At 42.1% G+C, this 23,371-nt stretch overlaps 1 protein-coding gene across 1 annotated transcript; it reads right to left on the bottom strand.

Annotated features, from left to right (window-relative positions):
* Positions 1-15,719: 15,719 nt before the first annotated feature.
* Positions 15,720-22,809, bottom strand: C14H5orf15 (chromosome 14 C5orf15 homolog). The gene is made up of 3 exons (XM_074883645.1): positions 22,666-22,809; positions 19,080-19,705; positions 15,720-17,299 (listed from the first exon to the last, which is right to left on the bottom strand). The coding sequence occupies exons 1-3, from the start codon at positions 22,763-22,765 to the stop codon at positions 17,168-17,170; spliced, it is 858 nt and encodes a 285-aa protein (XP_074739746.1). The 5' UTR covers positions 22,766-22,809; the 3' UTR covers positions 15,720-17,167.
* Positions 22,810-23,371: the final 562 nt, after the last annotated feature.

Below are 23,371 nucleotides of genomic sequence, written 5' to 3'. Positions count from 1 at the left end.
CACCAGCTTCTGCGCTGATCCATTTGCAAGAGCTCTCATTTTGTTTCCCAGATTCATGAGGTTCAGAAACTGGAGCTTAGGAAACATGCTAACCCAATTCGAATGGACCAAGAAACATCTTCCCAGAGGAAGCTTTGTCCATCATGGAAATTACTAGCACATATCCATAAGATATCAGCACATGTCCACATCAGGCTGCCTTCAGAGGAGTCCAAAAGTTCTCCTGGCTCACATCAAACTCACCCCCTCACTGTGTTTGATAATACTTGTTCTTTATGCACGGACAGGAGAAGGGGGAAGAAAGGTATTATCTCATTACCGACACTGATCACAGTTCAGGCACTAAATCCTGCCTAAGAGAACATGCATCAAAATATTCATAACTTGATTGCATGAGAAGAAACTATTATCAGTCTGCAGCGTTGAGATGCATTGTCCTATGACATTCAGGAGAAGAAGACCAGAGCACACCCTTCACTTTTTTTGCCAGCATTTCGTTATGATCTTATTAATGTTATGATATCAGGGGAAGAGTGTGGCAAGAGGCAGAACATTATTATTATTATTATTATTAATTCAGCTATGTACCCATAACAAATCAGCTCTATTATGTCCCAGGGCCTTCTCTTTGGCTCTCCTAATTTCACTGCCACTACATAACCTCCAGCTGGCTTTAAATCTGACTGCCATGTGCCACTTTCCTATTTAAATCTCCTTGCTTTTTATCGGCTTCATTTTTTAAGTCCATAATTTACGTTTGGTTCCCAGTGGCTATAATAAAATGTCCAAGTCACTCTCATTGTCTTGCCACAACATGAGGAAATCCCAAATGATGTGATTTCTTCTTCAGCTTTGGGTTACAGGGGACAGTAAAAGCCAACTTATCCTGGCTCCATCAGAAGTTTGAGCACTTGAGACTACTTGTTCTAAATAGATCGCAGACTGCAGGTTATCATGGTATTGCACCTATTCAGATCATGGATATTGGACATTTTTCCACTAGAACAAGGCATAGATTTGTATCCCATCCTCTTGATTGCTACCTCACTGATGTGTCTTCTTGCCCCAAAGCATGGCCAAAACTTCAGACCTGTCCACACCTGAACATTGGCACCAACATGTCCTAATCCCTGGCCATGAGCAAGTGAGTAATCCTTCTCTTTCGCTTTCTCTCTGGGTAAAAAAGGAGCAACGACTCTCCTGGTATCAGTCACTGTTGGCAAATTGTATCTATTTTCCAGCAATTATGGAATAAGACAGATTCATTTGGTAAATCCAACCACTTTCTACCTAGATCCCCACGCTGCAGCTCTTCAGTTGAGAGCCACCACTGTGGAGCAGGGCCCTGCCATGGCAGTTTCTTGCTGTTCTTCCAAAGAGGCCCAAATTCAGGAAGCAAACAAGGCCAACCTGCCCCATACTTGACTGACCAGAGCTGAGAGAGGTCAGAAAATGTCGGGTCTGCACAACTCTTGGGGAGCTCCCAGCAGAAGTCCTTCATGGGGGATGTTAAGGGACCCATGAACTGTGTCACCAAACAGGAAGATGCTGTAATTTACTCTCTGTCCTCCTTGATGTGAATTCTCCTCTCAGGTGCAAGAAAAGGCACCCAGCCTAAAGCCACAGAGACCACAGAACAGGTAAAACTGCCTCGATAGCCAGGTTCCTTCCCTGTATAATATTTTCAGAGCACTATTCCTAGCAGACTCCATGAAATCTCTGGCACATCTTGAGCACAAACCTCCTGATTTCAGATAGGAAAGGGGTGCTGAGATGTCATTCGTACAGAAGAAAAACATTTGAAGACATCGCTCGTGCACCCTGGCTCCCCGGGTGAACCCTGTCACTTCACAGAGTTGTTCAGAAGAGGTTTCTGAAGGCGACGTGCTCATGGTTTCCATCACACTGCAATTCTTGTCTAGCCCAGATTTAGATTAGCCTGAGCACGCATTTGAGTCCTGCTTTTCAGGGAAGAGCACCAAACCAGTAAAATACACTGCAGCTATGAACTGGAGCCAGCAGACAATGCAGCAGCCTCTGTAGGGCAACATGTTCCTGAACTTCTTAATTTTTGGAAATCTGATAGTTTGCTTTTTTTTTTCCTCTAGGATTTAATTTCTCGTTGCCCTGTGAAGCTGTGCAGCCATTTACATACATGTCAAACACATGCAAGGCACACATGAGGACTTGCTGCTGTGGCTGCAAAGCCCCATGACAAATTCAACCGTTTAAAAGTTCCCTTGAGTGCGTGCTAATATTCAAGTATCTATCTAACACCTGGGTTTTGTTAAGTTTTCTTGTAGCGTGGCTTTCGAAATTCTATTGCTACATGCTGGGGTGTGATTAAAGTGTTTGGCTTTCCATGGTAACATTACCCATCTATAATCTTGTTTCTTAGCGAGATCTGAGCCAACTGTACTACTAATTTCCTTTAATAATAACTCTTCAGGAATAACTCTGCCCTTTAAACCCGAAATCTGAGGCAACACGTGATTGACAGATATCAGGGCTTTCAGCTAATTAAATATTCTGAATGCTCAGCTGTGGGAGAGTCTTTAAAGAAAATAATTATAGGTGCCAGACTCCCTATAGCAGTTCTGCCATCACCAAAAGGTCCAGTGCAGCCCTGGGGTGACTCTGTACAGAGGGGGCTCACCAGGCTCCCCCCCACCTAACTGGAGGTATATAGAACTCCACCTTCAATTGCACAAAGCAATTAATCATGCTGTGTTAATTAGTTACAGCAACGATGATCTTCTAGACAAGGAATGTGCTATTCCTTGTAAATGATCCTGCCACGGAAGTGTTAATTTAAGATTAAGCTTCCTGGGTGTAAATCAGATGCTGTCACCACCCCAAAATACAAATTGCCATGCAAAGATCATAGTCAAAGGCAGGGAGAGCGAAGTGCTGCAATATTTTGCACAGACTAGATAGCCTTGCCACGCTTGTGAGAAAGTCACGGCGATGCACCGTGTTGTATCAGCTTTTTTTTTTTTTTTTTTTTTAATGGTGTGAAAGCATGTTCAGTACATCACAACTCTGAGCTGGGTTTAAGGCCTTTGGACAACACTGTAATAAAATTATTTGCAGGAAATTATAGAACTCCAAAGGAGAGGCACACCGCCACTTTGCAAGTGTCATAGAGGATGAGCTCTTCTGCAGTTTGTCACAAGTTCAGCCCCACTGCTGTGACTGCTGCTCTTCGGGAGGCAGCCTGTACAGCAGCAGAGGTATCTGAAAGCCCACCTCCAGCAGAGATGATTTGTTATGATAAATCTCCACCAAATCAAGCATTTTGCCAGCAGCAGTTGGAAGGCATCCATGTTTTTATTGCATGCACATTCTACATATCCCATCGCTATCGTTCAGTAATAAATGTATTCATAGCTCATACCAGTTGCCTACCTCAGATTCAGATAGTGTTACAGCCAGAGAAGACACCTGTGTGGACTGGAAAACACATACCCAATTTAACAGTCTCTCTCCCCCTCTGTAATACAGAATAAGTCAGGTGTTATGCACAATTTTGCTGCAAAGGATCTCATCTGCTCTAGGGCCTCTGGGTCAGCCGTAACCCAGGGTTTCCCAGGACTCTCTAAATCCTTGGGCTGAGCATCAAACAACAGGCTCCCTGGAAAGAGAAGCAAGCCAAAAGGAAGGAAAAAAATAAAAAGGAGGGGCAAAAGCTGCATTCTTGGGGGGGGGGGGGGGGGAAAGGCTTTACAACATTTGCAAAACTAAACCCGTTCACTTGACAATTGAGCCTTGGGAAAGTTTTAGCCGCTCTGCACAGAAGGAAGTACTTACATCTTTAGTCACAGGATGCAGGTGGTGATATTCTGGAGATGATTACTAACAGATTGTAGGCATCTTGCAATTTTATTGCTGTGTTATTGTAAGTAGATCTAGGTACATGACAGCACACCCCAGCCCAGATGGCCGTCATTAGGCACAGAAGTCGGAAATAACCCCCGAAGGCAGCAGCGCTGCCAGGATGGGAGGATGGGGCTGTGGTCCCAGCCCTCGGACCCACCCGGGGACCACGCCAGGCTACCTGCCGTGCAGTTAGTTAAGATCCCGCTGCTCAGCGGGGATGCACAGATCCGTTGCACGGACAAGGAAAGGCTTGTCTTTCAGTTTGGCATCAAACACATTATGTGTCACATCACGCCGCTAATGAACGCACATATCACTGGCAGGGCTACTGCATAATTTATCACCACAAATACTGTCTTTCTCTAGAGTTTTTGTAATTCTCTTATCTTTATTTATCAAGGTTAATCTGCCTAAAAAAGGGAAAGACAAAAGTTCAAATGTAAGCCCTAAAATGTGGTAAAATAATGGAAACACTAGCTGGAGAGGAAGGGATTCAACTCTAAAATTTTTCAGTTTTCAAATGCCTGAAATTCAGAGTTTTGTGGCAGTTATACTCAGCACATGGGGTCTGAACCACGCCCTGAGCTGCAGCCCATTGCAGAAGAGGAGGAGGAGACTGTGCTGTTAATTGAGGCACATTTTAGCTGTGATTGCCTAAAGCCAAGTGTTGTGTTCCCCACTCTTCGGGTCACCTTGCAGCATTAAAGGCTCAAAAATCTCTTTGGGATTATAAATTCTGCGAGGTAAGGGTCCTCATTTTTCTGCATGACACCTGCATATTTCCACATGTAACTGCAGTATCTGAGTATTTATAGCAACTACAATAACTTCAAAAACTGTTGGCTCTTGCAGTTTTCTTTTGGGGTCAGAAGTCTGTGAGAAGCAACAGGCTTTTGTGTATCTTCAATAGACTAAAATATTTGAGGGTTTCACTTTTTTTTTCTTTCCCCCCCAAGAGGTTTGATGGTAATAGGTGATACATTCCATATATCATTTTTGTAGTGAAGACCTCTATCTGACCAGTGATTTCCACAACAAATGGTAAATGCTTGTATAAAAATCTGTAAATGTCCCATTCACCAAACAGAAGAAATTGTGACATTCAAATATTCTCACCTAAAAGCAAAAATACAGTCTTTAGCAGACCAGAAATGAAACAGGCAGATTATACCCCCAGAAATAGAAGAATACGTTTGGAAAAGCTTTTAAGTATCTCAAGAGCAAAGGGTTATTTGAGAACCAACATGTCAGTCATTTTGACATGAACATGCTGGTTCCATCAACATCTCTACGGTAAATATTTCAAGATAATCTTGTCCTGAAATATAAAAACTAGCTACTTTATTTGAATGCCTTCATCACTGCTGGGTTCCTAACAGCGAACTAAGACTCAGCATGATCAAGCTGGTTGAGCTGCATAATCCTGAGGCTGGGGGAGAATACAGCTGGGGTTAGGAGGGTGATGTCAGGCTGGGGAAGCTTTGCTGGTACAGCGTAAGCACTCTCAAACCCAGTTGCTTGTTGAGTGCTTACGCAAGAGCTACCTGCTCATCTCCTGCCCTCAACACTGACATGGCTCCACCTTCCCTCATTTGAAGGGGAACACAGCCAACCCCTTCCCTGAGCCCACAGGGCGTTCTGAGCCACACTTTGCAGCAAGCACCATGAATAGAACAGAAAGGATTGTTTACTTTTAGAGAAAAAGTGACATCTTTTTCCTCCTTTCACAGTCAGCAGCTCCCACCTACCCCTAACAGGGCATCCCTCCCCTTGGCAAGGTGTTAGCAAAGCTGCAGCCACCAGCCCTGGAGAAAAGGGAGGAAACCACGTTCTTCCTGATCTCAAACCAGGGCCAAAGGAGCCAAACTACTCCCTGATTTTCTGCATTTTCTTTTATTTTCTCACACAGACAGAATGTTTCCCCTTTGCTCCTCGCCCTCAGTGGAGCCTCCTGCAGAATCGCAGATATTAAGCCCAGAAAAAAATTCAGAGAGAAGGGGAAAGAGTTGCTGTAAACCCAGACGAGAATGAGACCATCTGGCAAAAAGAAGCAAAGCCTGTTAAAAGCCCACTTTGTCCTTCCTGCGTCTCCAGCACAAGCTGTCAGTGGCATTTCGATAGGAACAAGTTTCATTTACAGTGCTGCACACAGTGCTCAGTTTAATTTAGGGTGTTTTTTCCCCCCCTTCAATATTGTTTGGTTTATTGTACCAAAGCTGGTGGGATTGCTTATGAAGTAGGGTATAATCCAGCTTGAGTAACAGCATCAGAACGCGGACCATCATCTCCAAAGCCTCAACCCTCAATTACCCAAGCATCTGTTTGCAATTCAGTGTAGAGAGGGAATTAAACAACACTCAATGCAACAAGAAAATGGACAGAAATATGTAGACTCGTTCAATCTTGCTGTGTTCACGGCACCAAACCCCTCCTGCAGTAGTCACGCTTTCATCCTGCCTTTTGAACGTAGCCCGTCTCGGGTTAGTTGGTAGCACCACAGCTAGGTCAGCAGGGAGCTTTGGTAGGGCCCTTACTCGTTACCACTATTAGTATCAGGACCTGAGAAGCTTTACATGACCTTAGAATCATAGAATATCTCAAGTTGGAAGTGACCCATAAGGATCTTCGAGTCCAACTCCCTGCTTCTCACAGGACTACCTAAAACATAACCAACCCTACCATGAGGAAGAAGCACCGTCACTCCTGCGTCCATCACTGGATGGAAACCAGAGAAGCCTAAAGGAACTGCAACACTTTTATTAAATAAATAATATAAATGAATTAAATTCATTCGGTTCAGTCTAAAACTTCTAAGGATATTCAGCTTATGAAGAATAGATTCAAATATTCAAGACAAGCACTAGAATAATCGTGAGTCACCATCCAGTATCACTCTGGTGCTGCTGCTGAGCCACCACTTCTTAAACACTGTGTCATCTTCAAACTATCCCAAAGTCTCACTGGTATATTTTTAATGAAAAACCATCTCTGCTGCTGCTATTTCCACCTCTGGGTCCTGCTCTATGTTTTAGGACTGGCATGTTACAAAGAAATAAAGCAGGAAGTCACCCAGGAGGCGTGGTGGGTGCCATGATGGTCGTTTTCCTTTTAATAGTTCTGATTAACCTTTGTTAGGAAATCAATCACCTTAATCCTAGCAAAAGAGGCGTGTTAATGACTGCACCAATTTAGTGGGTGTTTTAACTTTTATATTCAATTTTATTTTTTGCATGGAGCATAAGGAGGGATAGTATTAAGGACTGATATGCTTCAGAGGTACATCGGAGTCCTCTGAACGTGAGCAGAGCTCTGCTCTGAGCACTCGCTGTTGGGAGTTACAATTGATTTTAAGAGAAGTTAAGTGCTGCTGTAAACATGAAAATGAATCGCTAGCACAGGGTTGGCTTTCGTTGCTCTGGGACTGGGGTTTCTGAGGACAGGGAGTAGGAGACCCTCCCCTGCTCTCAGCTGTTATACACTGAATAAATCACCTGTGCATCTTGTAGAGCCCTCAGAAGGGGTGGTACAGCCTTTGACGGCTCAATAGCTGTTGGAGGATCCATACAGAGCATGGCAAGGCTTGAAGAAGAAAGGAGGACACATGGATACTGTGGGAGATGTACAATTCCCACAGTGGTGCTCATTGGTCTGGGGTCTTTTTCAGCACTGGGCGCTGCTTTTCTTTAGCACTGGAGAAGAAAGGAGGATTTCACTGGACATGACCAGAGATAAAGCAGCTGTTGGAATTTTTATGACTCTCCCAAATGGAAAAATGTTTCCTCCCTGTTCTGAGTCTTTCCCACTTCTTCTAAAATACATCCTTGCTCAACATTGCAGCTCCACAAGCATTAGCAATTCCCATACAATGACTGCACATGTGTGTCATTGGAAGGAGAAATGCCTAAGCAAGTAATTAGGCAAGCAAACTATTTACAGATACAAAATAACCACTTTCCAGACACCAAATTCAACAAAGAAATGGGTATTAACAGCATGCATGTAATTAATCTATTAACTAGTGTTTTGGTGACGTATTTCTAAATCTGTATTTACTCAAGCACGTAGCAATCATTTGTATATTGGTCTGGAAAAGGTTAGATGCTGTCAGGTAAAATTCATCATATTATAATCCCATAATTAGCAACATTTTTTTCCTTTGTATTTAGTTCTGTTACCATGCAGTAACATTTAGGGAGATTGGTGTGTGTTTTCCAACGTTTTCCTCTTGCACAATAATAGAAATGTATGTTGGGTTGAGGAAACAGATTTATTTTCCCTGGGGTTAGAGGAGATCTCTGTGATTTCAAAGTTGAAGGTTATTTTGCTGAGCCCTACAAGAGATTGTTTTCATTCATATAAACGTATCATTACAGCTCGGATGGATTAATATGTAAGATCTCATGATGTTAGAGACCCACATTTTTCAGGAATAAAAAAAAAAATATACAGGTCTAGAGATGCACTGTAAGAAGAGCATACTCAAAGGGAAAAACTCCATTTCTTGAGGTTTTTTTTTTTTTTTTTAATTAAAAAGAGTAGGTAAACACCCCTCAGCATCTCTGTTGCCTTGGTGCAGGAACCGTGAAGGACCGCTATGGGCCAGCACCCAAAATCACCTTGTCCTCGCTGAGCAGAGGGGTCCTGGAGCCCCTCCAGCCTCATCCCAGCACCGCATCAGTGCGGTCCAGACACACCATCGCAGCCCTATCCCTCTCCTTCCCCAAGCAAGCAGCTGGAAGCGAAGGTGTGTGCTTTACGGGATCACACCGACTGGCTCATCATGTCAGAGCTTTTGTCTGAAGGGATCCCAAAGCTCATTTTGAATTTATTTTGCACTTCTCCAGATTTTTGGTGGCTGGACGGCTGCATTGCATGGTGCAGTCACACTCCCCCCTGCTGGCTGCTTCTCCGAGAGCGGGGCAGCATCAGGAAAAAGCAGGGAAAAAGAAATTATTTTAATAACTAAACGGATGATTATTTTCCTTCTGGGTATTACTTAGAGAAAAGTTGTCCTCGGCAATGACGGTTTCACAGAACCAGCAAAGTAAGCCTCCTTGCCAGTTAATATACCTTCCTCTGCCTCACCACTGAATTTTTCCTGTAATACGATTTTCATTTAATGCTTTATCTGCTCACCCACCAGCAGAGGCCTAGGCAGGGAGCAGGCAGCGCTCCGGGCAAGTGCTGTGGATGACAGCAGGATCCTTTTGTTCTCACAGCCACCGCCTGCCCAGCAGCAGAACGCATCTCATTTGTACTGTGATACCCATAATAGTCACATTGAAACGAGAAGGGATGAGTGTAGGGCTTTTCTGGGGTGAGGAGATAAAGAAACCACCCAGTTCTTTGTCCTGGCTTTCTTTTAAGAATAGGCTCCTTCTGCAAATCAGCCCCATGCAGACCAAGGGTGATGTGGAAGGACCAAGCCTGTTTCTGAGGCTCTGTCTGTCCACCTGTGGGTCACTGAAGGTGAGCTCACACTTCCCACCTTCGCCTCCTCACGCAGGGCTCGGGCCCCTGGGACCCTCCGACCTGGATGGGCAGAAAACCTCCAGAGTCAGCAAAACTCCCTTAAACCTGTCACATCGGCATGTGACCGCTAAGGTGGTGGGAAGAGGTGGAGTCAGGCAAGTGCATCCAACCTCTTCTGATTTCTTGACCTTCAGAGTGAGAAATCAGACATGGAGCTCACAAAAGGAGCATGTGTGGACTCCTGTCATGTCACATTCGAGAAGATTGTACTTTCAGCGGTGACACAGTGCTGAAGAGCCTGTCCCACAGGCTTCAGCCGTGAACAGCTGGAACGTGCAGTACATAAAGCATACATAGCTGCTCCAGGGCCTTCCACCGCTTACGCAGAGCCAGGATGACCCTCAAGCATTTACATCTTACTACTCTCTGGAAGAATCATCTTCATTTGGTTCCAGGCAGGAGGAAGATCCCAGACAGGCACATCTGCACAGACCACCCAGCACGCAGCAAGCTTTTTGGTCAAATCTAACCACCACCTAAACACCTTATCACAAACCATCCTGCCACAGCAAAGCACTGAAGATGCCACCACTTCCCCCAGCGTCGCCCAACCGGTACGTGCGAGCACACTGAAGCCACCTCTGTAGGAAGTTGCACACTTTATATTAAGCTAAACATAACAGCAAAGAGCCCGACAGAAGGTTCCCTCTCAAACTGCCCCAATACTGCAAAGGTGTGTGTCACAGAGCCTGTTTGTCACCTCATGGTACAATCCAGCCCAAACTTGGATAGGATCAAGGACAGTTTTCCTTCTCTAGGGAGCAGCTATTCAAATGCAGAGAATCCTTCCTATAAATGATACTGAAAATGTGACATCACCGCTTGGAAATTGTGGCTTAATTTCTGTATGATGCCATTATACTTCCACCTTCTTTCCCTCCCCAAACGTGGAATAAAATTCTCCTTTTCTAAACATCTGGCATTCCAGCTCTTGGGATTCACAGTCAGCACGCATTAGAAATTAAAATTTATTCTAGATTAACTGGTAAAATTTGTCAGTTAATACTGATGTTGAAAACACTTTGCACCTTTACAAACAGCTGTTCCTTGCCCCAGTGACTGCAGCTCAAGAACAGTCACCCTGTTACAATTTAATTTGGAAACTTTAACAGAACTGTTAAGAATAAGCATGAGTTAACCTTAAAAGATACATCCTGAAGTGATCATCATGGCTTGTTGTAATGCAAAAACCATGCCATGTAGGTATATTTTGATAATTTTATTCACTGTCCCCCACTTGCAGAGGGGGAACATGTGGAGAGAATAACCATTTCCCCCCTGACAAACAGTAAATAAATGCAGGGACAAAAGGGACTTCCATCAGTCATCACGAGTCACCATGTGACACTGGAAAATGAAAGGCAGTAAGGCGCTAACAAAAATATACAACATAATTCCACTGCCTTGCAGAGCTCACTGATAACGAGTACCAGCTTTGCGATCAACAAATGCAAGAGTCCCCTAATTCATGTAATCTGAATTTGAAATATTTCAGCATCCTTGGTACCTCTGTGAACCTGAACTTCAGTTCATAACCCCACCAGCTTCCTTAAATATCCTAATCACATCCATTTCAACACTGTTTACAGAATAGTAAAGTGATTAAATCTGGTTTCACTTAATCTTTAATAAAGCCTCAATGAGTGCACCTCAATAAGGATAACGCAACCTTTGTATTTTCATTTTAATAAAGATAGGAATTGCCAAGATTAGTGATTTTCAGTGTTAATAACTTAACAAGGCAATAGACCTTGTAATTAAAAATAAGTTTAAAGAGGCTGCTAAATGATTTTGATAATGATTTAAGGACCAATTACAGAAAAGATGTAATTCTTCCCTTTCTAATTAGATATATTGGAAACAGTGAAGCTGAGAAGTTTTGATATTAACCATTTTTTAACACAGTGAGGACATTCATATGCTCTGGATCAGAAAAGTTTAATGAAAACCAGTATAGGGACTCCTCTTTAAAGGACACTTTACACACGATGTTATCAGTTCTGCTGCTTTGTGGTGGCTGGGATATATGGCCTTGAAGATTACTGCTCTATCAGCCTTACATGAGGATTTAGCACTCCCATAAAGCTACTCAGCTTTGTAGGAGCACAAAATACAGCTTTGGTTTGGATTTGGGACAGGAGAGGGAAGCTGCAGAGCCAAGCAGGACCATACCCACACCATCACTGCAACAGGGCAGCACCACCCCTTAGCCTCCCCCTTGAGTCCGCTCAGGGATTTCCCTCCAAGAAAACCACCATAAAAACCAACCCAAACCCAAAGAAATCTCAAACCCTCAGGCTGGCCTGGCCTTTTAGCAACAAAACCCAATGTTATGCTGAGACTGCAGCAACCAGTCGCTCACCTGGAATCTACAATGTAAAATGCTCGTTTGGGCTTAGTTTTACAACATAGTTTAATAACGGCTTAACGAGAAACCAAATTAAGAGTTTGCTGCTACTGAACAGAGAACATCCCCATCTCTGTCCTAAACACTTCCCATCACTTGCCTTGAGCCAGTTCTGGCACTGGTCTGGCTGTATGGTAAACCAGCTCAATGTCCCAAAATGACTTTAAATCAACCCAGGAAGAAGAAAGATTAAAAGAGGAATTGTTTTACTGGGGTAGGAACCTGCTTACCTTCCAGAGCAGAGGAGCGTGGCGAGGGGAAGCAAGAGCCTCCTCTCAGGGTGCTGGGAGCTCTCGGTAACCCAACCCCGCTGCCAGGGATCCCAGGGGGACCATCCCACCACCCACCTGCAACCTCCACCCTCCTGACAGCAGCTCAGCCAGAAGAGCCCTGCCCAGGAGGACCCGCTCCTTCCCTCTGGGAGCAAGAAGAGCTGCAGGATCACACTCCCTCGGGATTTAGGCAGAAAATTGAGGCCCAAACGAGTACCAGCTGACAGCCAGATTTCTCTTTGCTCAGCATGCCAGCTTTTCACGGACAATCAAGCTAATAAAATCTCACCCACTGGCGCTCATCGCAGGTTTCCTAAACTGACCATGACTTGGAAAATCCCCAAGCAGTGTTTTGTCCACCTTGGCCTGCAGCTGTGCTGCTCCCCACTTGGAAACTAAGCAAACATTTCCCAAGCCTGAGTTACAGCTGTAAAAGCATCCCCCTTCTCCTTCTAATATTAATAAGTCTGTGACAGAGCCACAGAAATATCCCTTTCCCCTATTATTTTTGTAGCATTTAAATTTATTTGAGCGAGATCACATTTTTCATCTCCACGTTGCAAATTAATTTCCTATAACTCAAACGACCCTGCTCAGATAAACCTTTCTCTATTCACCCTGTGTACAACTGAGCAGCAGCCAAGGACAGCTGACTTGGCTGAATAATACGCACTGGTGCTAAATAAAAATTAAACTATAAATATTTTAAAATACCTGATTTCCTGAATAGTAAAAGTGAAATGTATAATTTGTTTAAACTATCCTATTCATTATTTCTTTCCTCATTTCATAAAACTGAACCACTAACGAGAACCTACATAAATAGAGCTTCAACTTTCATCTTGAGAAGTTTAATCATAAAGCTCTTCAGGAATATTTTATTTCTTTTATCAGAATATTGATGGAAGTCATAATTCACCTTAATGTGAGAAAGTTTCCTTTCTTCAGTAAAGAAATTCATCAAGACATTTCTCATTGGCAAGATCTGACATAAATCTGCTTGCTTTTTCCTCTGTTTGATCGTCGCACTTTATGAATTTTTGATTGCCTGCTCTTAATTTTCCACAAGCAAATTCAATTAAAGAAATTAAAAAACTGTAGTTCAATCCTGATTACCTCATCAGCAAATGGCTCTTTTACTGCACAATGGATGACATATGCTCCACTCTCCCAGTGCTGCTGGAGCCCTTATAAAACTGGATCACGAGCCACCTTTCCCTTTTTATTGGTGCTATCAGGAAACAGCGTTATCAACTACCCAAGTCCATTCAGCAAGGCACTTCCCCTGTTCAGGCAACAATCCAAGGGCTATTGCAAATGAAAAAATATCCTGGAAAAAAGCGTGTCGAAGTCGTCATACGCATTTCAAATCTTTGGTCTGTACAAGGGTGTGGGCCCTTTCGTACAGCACCAAGGTGACAGTGACACGAAGCACGCTGGAGAAGCAATTCAGCACAGCCATTAGCTGGGGGGGGGGGGTCAGAGTTCACTATTTTTTAACTTTGTTTCTGGTATTATCTTGCTACGAGTGCAGGTGAGCAAGTCCATGCCACGTTGCAGCGACTGGATGGCAAGATGTCTTGGGTAACAAGTGGATTATTGAGCATCACCTTTTCAGGGCACAAATAACCCGTGTTAACGGGCTCTGCAGCCCCTATGTTACGCTGGCAGTATTAGCTGAATGCTGGAGCAGATCCGCAGGTGTTAAGAACAGTGATACTCCACAAACATCATTATCTAAATTAATTTGCTTAGAGGCATCCTCAAACCTTCTGCTTCGGTATGGCCAAACCTATCTCTTGGGGCAACTTGCTACAATCACTGTCACCCTGATGGAGCAAGAGTCACCCCAAGTATTTAAAATATCTTAGCATCCTAGAAGAGACTCTGTTGAGACAATTCCCCTCATGAAACCTGTTTAAAGAACTTCAAGGATTTCAAATTCACGTTAATTCCCTGTGAATTTAAAAACTTTTGAATAAGCTGCCCTCAGTACCATCAGTAAATAGCTTTATTTAAAAAAATAATTGTATAAATATTTTAAAGACATTTTTCTTGCTTGCAACACAAAGAGGATGTGCACAATAGCTAGAGCAAGCAAAGAATCACTGCTCGTCTTAAGGGCTTGGAGTGAGGCAAAGCTGCACTCTGCTAGAGAAGACACACAGGTGAGCCATCATTCCATGGCCTCAAATATCAGTTAACTAACCCAAAAGATTTCAGTACTGATATGACTACCAAAAGCAAAAAGCTCAAGGTATGATTTTCTCCTCTGGTAAGCTCCTGCAAGAGCATCTTCAGAGAAGACAGCTAAATGGACATTTCAGAAGAGAATTTATTAACATTTGCAGTACAGCCAAAGCGAGTTGCAGTCCATTAGGCCTAAATACTGTCACGTGCTCCTAATAAATACCAAATCTGGGGGACAAGTATTGTCACAGTGCAGCTAAACGCAAGAGCATTTTAAAATGACTGCAAAACAAACTGCAAAGAAGCAGGTTTAGTAATTGACATTAGGCCTTTGACAGTTTTCCCTGAAAAGCTCACAAAGAGCAATCTCGTCGCTACTAGCTGCGTGCAGTCCTCCTCCAGCAAAAGGCTCAGGGTTTTAAAAGAGTGGCTTTGTGGGAAGGAACACCTCAAAAGCTGGAAAGCGAATAAATTTCTCTCCCTACAGACAGTCTTTTCACAAGGACAAAAAATTTGAGGGAGGGCAAGGAAATGCAAGATTTTTCCACCAATATATTAACATACAGTCTTAAAGAGGACATTGTTATTTGTTCAGAAAGCCTGGAAGAAAAACATTTAGATTGGTTTGACTCAGCCAGTTGAACTATGCTACAAGAGTTCTGGAAGACATCCAAGATGGAATAAAGTAACACATCTATGAATGCCAGGAATCAACAAAATTTCCCTTACTTCTACTAATTTAGGTCAATGTTAATTTTCTACATCTTTTAAACAGTATTCTAGCCATTATAGTCAGTCAGGTGGCCGAAAGTGTGATATCTGCCTTGGTGGCCTAATTCACTGGATGTGTTTAAGAGAAAATGACATTTGAAATGAAACTTTTAATGTGGGTATCACTGTACTTCTGTGCACTGTTCTCTAAGGCCTGCAGTACCAAGCTGAAAGGAAACACAAGTGTTCTGCAAAGTGTGAACATACTATTCTCTACTGTCAAAAATCACTACACTTTATGAATGTTATTTAAGGAGAAAGCTACTGAACTTATTGGGTGCGAAAACATTAACCACCTCCTCCTCCTCCACTCCGAATCCAACATTTAAACATCCTAAAGGAGCTTTGCAAGGTAACCTTTCCCTTTGGATCTTGACCACAGTAATGTTCTGCTTTAATGTGGGTACCAAGAATTACTAATGATACAACTTAGATAAAAAAATTACTTGTTAAAGAACTTCATTCCTACAGCTTAAAAGATTTCACTTAAGCCTTGCTATCTACCCTACATACCATTTAACAGATGCATAAAACAAAACTCCACACATCCCCTAGACCAAGTGAATTTAATCAGTAACAGAAAAGATGGTTTTGAACTGGTTGTCCAATCCCAAGCAAACTCTTTATCGTAAGGTACTGTATAAAAGCAGTGAAAGAGTGAAAAAACACAAGCTTATTATTGTCATTTATTTTAAAAACCTTATTCAAAATATTAGGTGATACAAGTCCAAATATGGTAAAAATTACTGCAAGAAAAGACTGGGGATATTTTGTTTGTGCTTTACTTCTTGTGGTTATGAGAAGAATGCATTTAACAGTAGGATTTAGAACTTTTAGCACTTCATTCCTAAGACAGTATCATGCCTTCAGACTCCTCATGCCAACAGCTGTAAAGTTGATTTTTTCAAAATGTTACGTAACTACTTGAATACCAAGTCATTAATTATGGGATTCTGATCCAACGTTATTTACATATTTATCAGTTTGAAAACTAAATCACAAACAGAATGTACAGAAAACTAAGATTTTATATTTTACAACTCATGAAAACATAAATAATGCAAGTACAAAAGACAATGTAAAAAAAAACCTACTGTACCAGTAACTTGATTTACACTAATGCATAAATGTTTGTCAAAAATTTGAGTGCACTGTCCGCAGACTGGCAGCCCCACACACCATTACTTTCATCTGCCTGTTACCTGGGTCAGAACAACCACAAAATAAAATCCTCTTACATCCTCAGGCCTCTCCCATTTATAATACAGCAAACCACGTAACTGTTTCCCAACTGTCTTAAAATTCAGTAGAAAGCTTTGATGTATTGAAAGCCTGTCAACTATCTATATTTTAGTAAGATTATTCAATAAGGCTTATTTTCCATTCATTAATGACAAGATAATGAAATAGTCATAAATACCATTAGAGAAAAAAACCAGGACAGTCAAGAAGCTGCGTATCTTCACAAAGATCTTAAACATTTTAAAGAAGTATATGGTATATAACTTCTGAAATAAAATGGGTTATACATAATTATTTTTAAATTATTTACTGCATGAACACATACAGAAATTATGAAATTCCCATGCTAGCTATTCTGCCTAAAATAGGATCAAATTATGCAACAAGAAAACAGAACCAAAAAAAAAACAGGATGAAAGATTGCAGCATCAGGATTTACACACAAAAAAAAGTAATTATATTTTAAGTTTGCAATATAGTGGGATTTATGAGCCATCTAAGTGATTAGCAGAAAGATCATTAATTTGATTTACTGATGACAAAGTCATTAATTTATTAGACTTAAAATATTTTATGCTTAGTTTTTGTATTACCACTACTAAGACTGCTCAAGACAGAAGGGATGATGCTTAATGAATGGAAAGAGCACTGATTATTAAACTCTGTAATTTTATCGTTGATATAAAACCTGACCAAAGTAGCAAACAGATGTATCATGCCCTTGATCCTCCATGAGATTTAATCTCAAAAACATCCAGGTCAAAGAGAGTACATCTCATTTCAGTACAAGCAGCATATTTAGAATACCTGAATATCATTACATGACTAGGCAGGCAAAGAGTGAGAAGTTCAACAAACTCAAATCACAGTGCTTTCAAAATACGTAGTCATTAGTTATTTTCAGGGAAGGCATTGCTTCGTTAACATTTTGATCTAAACGATGGTATTCTACTGTCCTAGAGCATAGGCCATCCCTCCATCTTCGGCTCTGGACCAGTAAGAAGATCTGAAAGAAAAAGCAGCCAACTTACACGATGCTATGGAGAAACAGTTTGGTTTTGAAAGACAGCTTAACAGTTCTACTGGTACCACAGTTCCTTGCTCCTGGCAATGGCATTACTGTTGCTATAAAAACAAGGCACTAATAGTCACTGATTTCCATGCTGCCCTTGCCATCGAGTCACTTACCGGCAACCTCAGTCGCAGTTTGCCAAAAACCACAGCATTCAACCCGTAACTCTTTTTACAGTAAAAATATGTGTGTGACTTCAGAAGTACTGTATATACAGGCCATTAAACTATCCCCAGATGGTCACATTTGTTATTTATTCATCTTGCCTATTCTGGCATTTCACCCTTGTTAAAAATAATTGCATTACTCGTGCTGAAACAAAGGCAACAGAAGCAGCAATGGTGTAATTTGATAAACTGCTGCTGCATTACAGCTCCGTGCCCCCTTCAGCGGTATCAGAGCAGTTAAAGGACTGTATGATAAATCAAAGCACTCAAGTAATCAAGTTTTTAAATGTCTATTCACCCTATTCAGCTTTGTTTCTTATCAACATGATCTAAGAATCCACTTTACTAGAGAGGGCAACTACACTGGCAAAAGGGGAAATGGGATGGTGTAAGTGGGTACAGGGCAAGAAAAAGGAGAATCTAAACCAATTTGGCTATTGTCTCACACAGCTACATGCCAATATCTATGTACATAAAGTACTAGTGTATCTTCTGTTCCCAAAATTATTTCTAAGTATAAAAAAGTAATATCAACAATCACCCAAATGATACTACAAGCATTATTTCACTTATGCAGCAAAGACAACGCTTTTTTTATCACTTATTTGAACTTCACTCAAAGTTAAACTTTCAAAGGTTAAATTTTCAAACAGTCTTCAACATTTTCCCCTATGAAGACTTGGCAATGCACATTCCAGATATGCCACTGTAAAGTACAAGTTTTTGGGGTTTTTTTAGCTGTGTTGTTATCAGAGTACTGAAAATCCTCGACCAAATCAGTGTTCTCTACAAAGATAAACACTAAATTTTCCTCACATCTAAAAACTAACCAATGATTTAACCGCAAATTTGTGCATCTGCACTGGGTCTGGCTGGGCTGGAGTTAATTTTCTATGCTAGCAATGTATTTTGAAGTAACACTAATCAGGCTACTTTTGAGATGCAGAGAATTAGTTTGTACTGAAGAAACAGTTACCTGAAAACACTAACGTTAAGCTTCTCTAAGTAAAACTGGAAAGAGTGTTAAACATTTCCTAAAAGTTTGTAGTTAAACCCTCAGAATATCTATCATATAAAGACCACCTTGAAGTGAATACTTATTACAAAGATTATCACAGTTATAACAAGAACATTCCCATGCCATTTAGGATTAAACCTTCCTTAATTTGCTGTTTATAATCCTGTGCAGAAAAAAAATTAGTTAATAAATCACCTTCACTCAACTTGGCTGAGGTCTCATTTGTAGAACTCATGGTGTACACTGACAGTGTCCGTTACTGAACTTACTGATTACTGATGTTATCAATCAACCAATTTTCTAATCTGAAATGTTTGATTCAAGTCCATTTTCACTGTGGAGATAAAAAATGACAGTAGCAATCTGCATATAAGTATCACAACAAGACTAAGTGGTCAACGATTTCGTTCTCCAAAAGGCTAAGTTCCTCTTATTAAAAAAGTGTACTTTATTTAAAAAGTGTACAAGGCAATGCAACCTCATTTTAAATACTAAAGCCGTTTCTCTCAACCTTTCACAGCAAACCTACCTTCCTCTTATTGTGATAGGTGACGTAAACAACAGCTACTAAGAAGGCAACTACAACCAGATGAAAAAAGAAATGGCTGTCTTCTTCCTCTTCTAACCCTGTGACAGAAACATCCTTTATCTTCTCAGCAAGGGTCTTGATCTCCTCATTGTAATTACTAATGGTGTCAGAATCATCATCTTCTGGCATGTCTAGAAGGTCTGAGTTGTATCTGGAATTCGATGTCATTTCATAAGGACCATAGTCTTCTCCTCCATCTGACTCCATAGTTTCTTTTATGATGGGTGGTGAACTATTTAGTGTGTCTTTCAAATCTGTTAGAAGATCCTCTTCCTCAATTTTAGTATCTTCAGAAGCATCAACATCCATTTGAGATACTGGACTAGCAGTCACCGCACGAGAGAGAACATACGGCGGAGAATCGCCTTTTGCTGTAGATGGTTTTACTGCAGTCACCAAATTGATTTTAGCTGTTGTTGGAAATGCCTCTTTTTTTGTTGGGCTTGCCTCTTTTTTTGTTGGGTTTATACTCTGAAAGATGTCTGTCAAATTTTGGGATCTACTTAGCGTTTCATTCTCACTTTTAGAAGAACTGTTTTTCTGAAGCATCTCTGCTTTCGTAGTACCTGAGAAAAGAATGAGAAACAGCCAATGTTGAGCTCAAGGGACTAACTTCTCTTGTGATACTTCAGCTATAAATGGCAATTATGGCAAGGCATTTATTTTGTACGCAAGAAATCATGATGAAGGGGGCACATTTCACACTGCAAACTTTTTAGAATTCATATGCAGAAATACACACTCCTGTACTTTGGCAACTTCAAAAGAGAAGCCTTGAGTAGGACAGGAATTAAAGCTTGGAAGCACATGCTTCCTAGATTAGTATGCTAATTAGTGTCCCTGAAAAATGCATATTTTCCAGACTTAGAACTTTAGAGACATGTCCTCCCTTCCTCTGTGGATTTATGATATCTTGTAGAATCATACGTGATTAGTATTTTCCCCATCATCAAACTCTTTCTCCCACAGAATTAGCTGAGGTCTACAGAGAAAATTCTCAGTAAAGCTTTTCCTGCAGTTAAAAGTTTTTAATCTTTCACCATTGCATAATTTGTCAACAGAAAGTGAGAACACGCTGCGATGTCTCCTTCAGTCAGGACACAAGGTCCTAACATCTCCTCCCAGGCAGTTATTTTTACTGAATTTGTAGACAAAGATTTCCAACCTTATGTTAAGTCAAAAGCAACTACTGAACCACAGCTTAAAAAACAAAGCTGAAGAAAGGACAATGGGACTGCATATGCTCCTGTAGGAAAGCCTTTTGTTGGCTGCAAATTCTTATAATGAAGTCAGCAACAGTGCTACGCAACAGTGCACCCTTAGGCAAACTCATAATCTCTCCAATGCTAGGATGGCTTTGCAGAGCAACATAAAATACAAGGTGAGCATTAAAACCACATGTACGGCCCATCATCCCTCTTCTCTATCAAAAGGTAGGTAGAAAAAAAAGACACAGAGGGAGTTTATAAACAGCCAATGGTTTTTTAATCCTAAAAAGATAGCAAAGAGCGAACTATTCACATTTACAGCACGTCACTTTCAGATTCAAATCAGGAGGCACCTTAAAAATGAATAACACATTTTAGACTTCAGTACACATCATAATTTAAGTAGTGGAACCATGCTTGCCTTGTATTTTGGCATGCCAAACTACCTTTTAATTTTTTATTTTAAAAAAGTAACAATACTTTCATTAAGCACTCCCAGGGAGCTCCCTGGTTCACTGGAAAGTTACAGATTCTAGAAACGAAGCATTCAACCAACTGCCTGTGTCAAATTACTCGTAAGTAAAATATTATACAGGGGACACTGAATCATGTTATTCATGAAACATGTATATTTACTGAGGAGCAGTTACAACAGACTTGTTGTTTACATGTACACTTCTCCACTATGAATTACTCTTTAACCAGCTGCAAAACAGAGAAGACTCAACTAATCCCATGTGAACTAGACATTACGGTGCCTCTCTGCTAAATGTAAAAGTAGTTGACTTTGAACTTTAACACACTTATTGCTGCGAAGAAACTACTAGTCTGAATTATCGTATCAACATTAACTTGTTCAGTTCTTGTACAGGACAAGTTTAGGGAATTCTTATCTCCCCATAGGAGTTAAGCCAGCTAATTGCATATGTGGAGACAAATATGAGGAAAGGCAGCTGCAAGGTAGTTTCCTAATTGTAGCTACTTGGCACATTATGAGTGGGGTAGGTAGACCTTACTGCTACCCTCACCAAAGAAACAAAAAGTATTAGAGTAATAGCTAAATTGTTTGAAATACAAACAAGCATATTTTTCCTATAGAACTACACTGCATGTATCCCTAATTATTCTTAAATTCATTTTAACATGAAAGTTTTAGAAGGACATGTGCTTAAACGCAAGAGATTCCCACCAGCTAATGCCGCAGCTTCTGAGTGAGAACGAGTCATTTCCTGTTATTCACAAAAGAAGTTATTTTTTTGTTTTAATAGGAGTAGCAAGTTTAGCAACCACACCGCAATTGATTTATGGTATCTACCCAAAACTATTTGGCATTATAAACGGTGGTTGCACTGTTTAGTTACACAACACTGTCAACTGATGTCAGACGTAGTGCCTGGACTCCAGAGATGCCTCAGCTTCAGAAATAGATATTAATGTTCAATCATGGTGACAGAACTGGCAAGACAGTCCTCTTAGTAAACGCTGTACATAAAAACATCTGACAGGGTCAAAATTCACTTCCAAGAAAACTTACTTTTTAAAAAGCAAGTTGTTCCATGACTTTTGAAGTTAAAAATTCTTGGTTTCCTACAGGTTTCTGTTCCACATTTTTAACTTCTTCCTTCATTACTATTAGATCAGGTGAGCGGCAACACAAATCGAGTTGGGTTGGATATACTGACTACCAAGCAAGAAAGGAACTGCCCGCTCAAACCAGGTCCCTTCATGTCCTTCAACAATCGCCTTCCTCTTCACTGACCGACCAATACTCCAGCTAAAACAACGAGGAACTCGCTGCACTTGAAATATGTATTTCTTATCAGCATTTGGTTACAGTTGGTCTGTAGGTTGAAGAGAAGTGGGAGAAAGAAAACGGACTTAACTAGGAGTCAACTTGCAGAATTAACACAAGCTTATTTTTTACGGGAGGGAGAGGCTCAGGCACCCAACTAGAATAATTAGAACAAAAGATTAAGTCTGACGAGTGAGGTAGTCTGCTAGACGGAGCTTCACAGCAATAACACAAGGGGAACGCCTGGTCAGGGGGCCCCAGGAACACCCGCTGAGGGAGCTGCACCCTCCCTCGCCGCTCTCAGGGTGCGAAGAGAAAAGCCTGCCCAGGCCTCTCCCCGGGGCCGAGCCCGGCCGACGCGGGCAGGGCGGCCTACGGACGGCGAAGGCGGCAGAGCCCTTTAGGCCCACAAGCGCTGAAGACGAGTCCGGTGAAAGCCCGGCGGGGCAGCCGCACAGCACCCCCAGCCCTCCCTCCACCTCCCCCAGCCGCCGGGGACCGGCCCGCCCCTCCCCGCCGAGCTCACCGAGAGAGTTCTGCCCGCCGGCCGCCAGGGCCCAGCCGCAGAGCAGCAGCAGGCAGAGAGCGCGGCCCGCCGGGACGTCCCTCTGACCGGCGGCCGCCATCTTGCCGGGCACCCTCCTCCGACGTGGCGATGGCTCCGCCCCCCGGCGCCGCGCGGGAGGGCGGGAACGCCGCGCGCCGCCGGGGCAGCGGCCGCGCATGCGCCTGGGCGGGAAGGCGGGAGAGCGGCCTCGGCGCTGCGGGGGACCCGTCCGGAGAGGAGCGTGTCCAGCGCCCTGACAGGAAATAGGGGTTTTCCTGACAGAAAATAGGGGTTTTTCTTCAACTTCCTTCAAACGGAGGTTGATGCGAGGGGTGGTGGGACCCTCCCCACACAGCCACTGCCCTGGGAAGGTGTTCACCAGCATCCACAGGTGGGGCTGGGCCTTGTGTTGTAGCGCTCGTGCTTTTTGCAGAATTGCAGAATTTGCAGAATTGCAAGCTTTTTGCAGAATTGCAGATTTAGCACACGCTTTTTGCAGAATTGGATAGATTTACAGAAAAGCGCTTTCCTGTTCTCGAGCCCAAGCGAGGCATTCCAAGCTGTGAGAGAAGCCTCAAAGCTGATCACGGGAGAAAGAATTCTAAAACACCGATGCCTCAAGCATGAGAAAACAAAGAGCAAGGAGTCCAAAGGTTTATGGGGACACGGGACAGGCACAGCAAGA

The sequence above is a fragment of the Strix uralensis genome, chromosome 14 (assembly GCF_047716275.1).
Source record: "Strix uralensis isolate ZFMK-TIS-50842 chromosome 14, bStrUra1, whole genome shotgun sequence".
In the NCBI taxonomy this organism is placed as follows: Eukaryota; Metazoa; Chordata; class Aves; order Strigiformes; family Strigidae; genus Strix; species Strix uralensis.
This window is presented reverse-complemented; position numbering and strand designations above follow the sequence as displayed.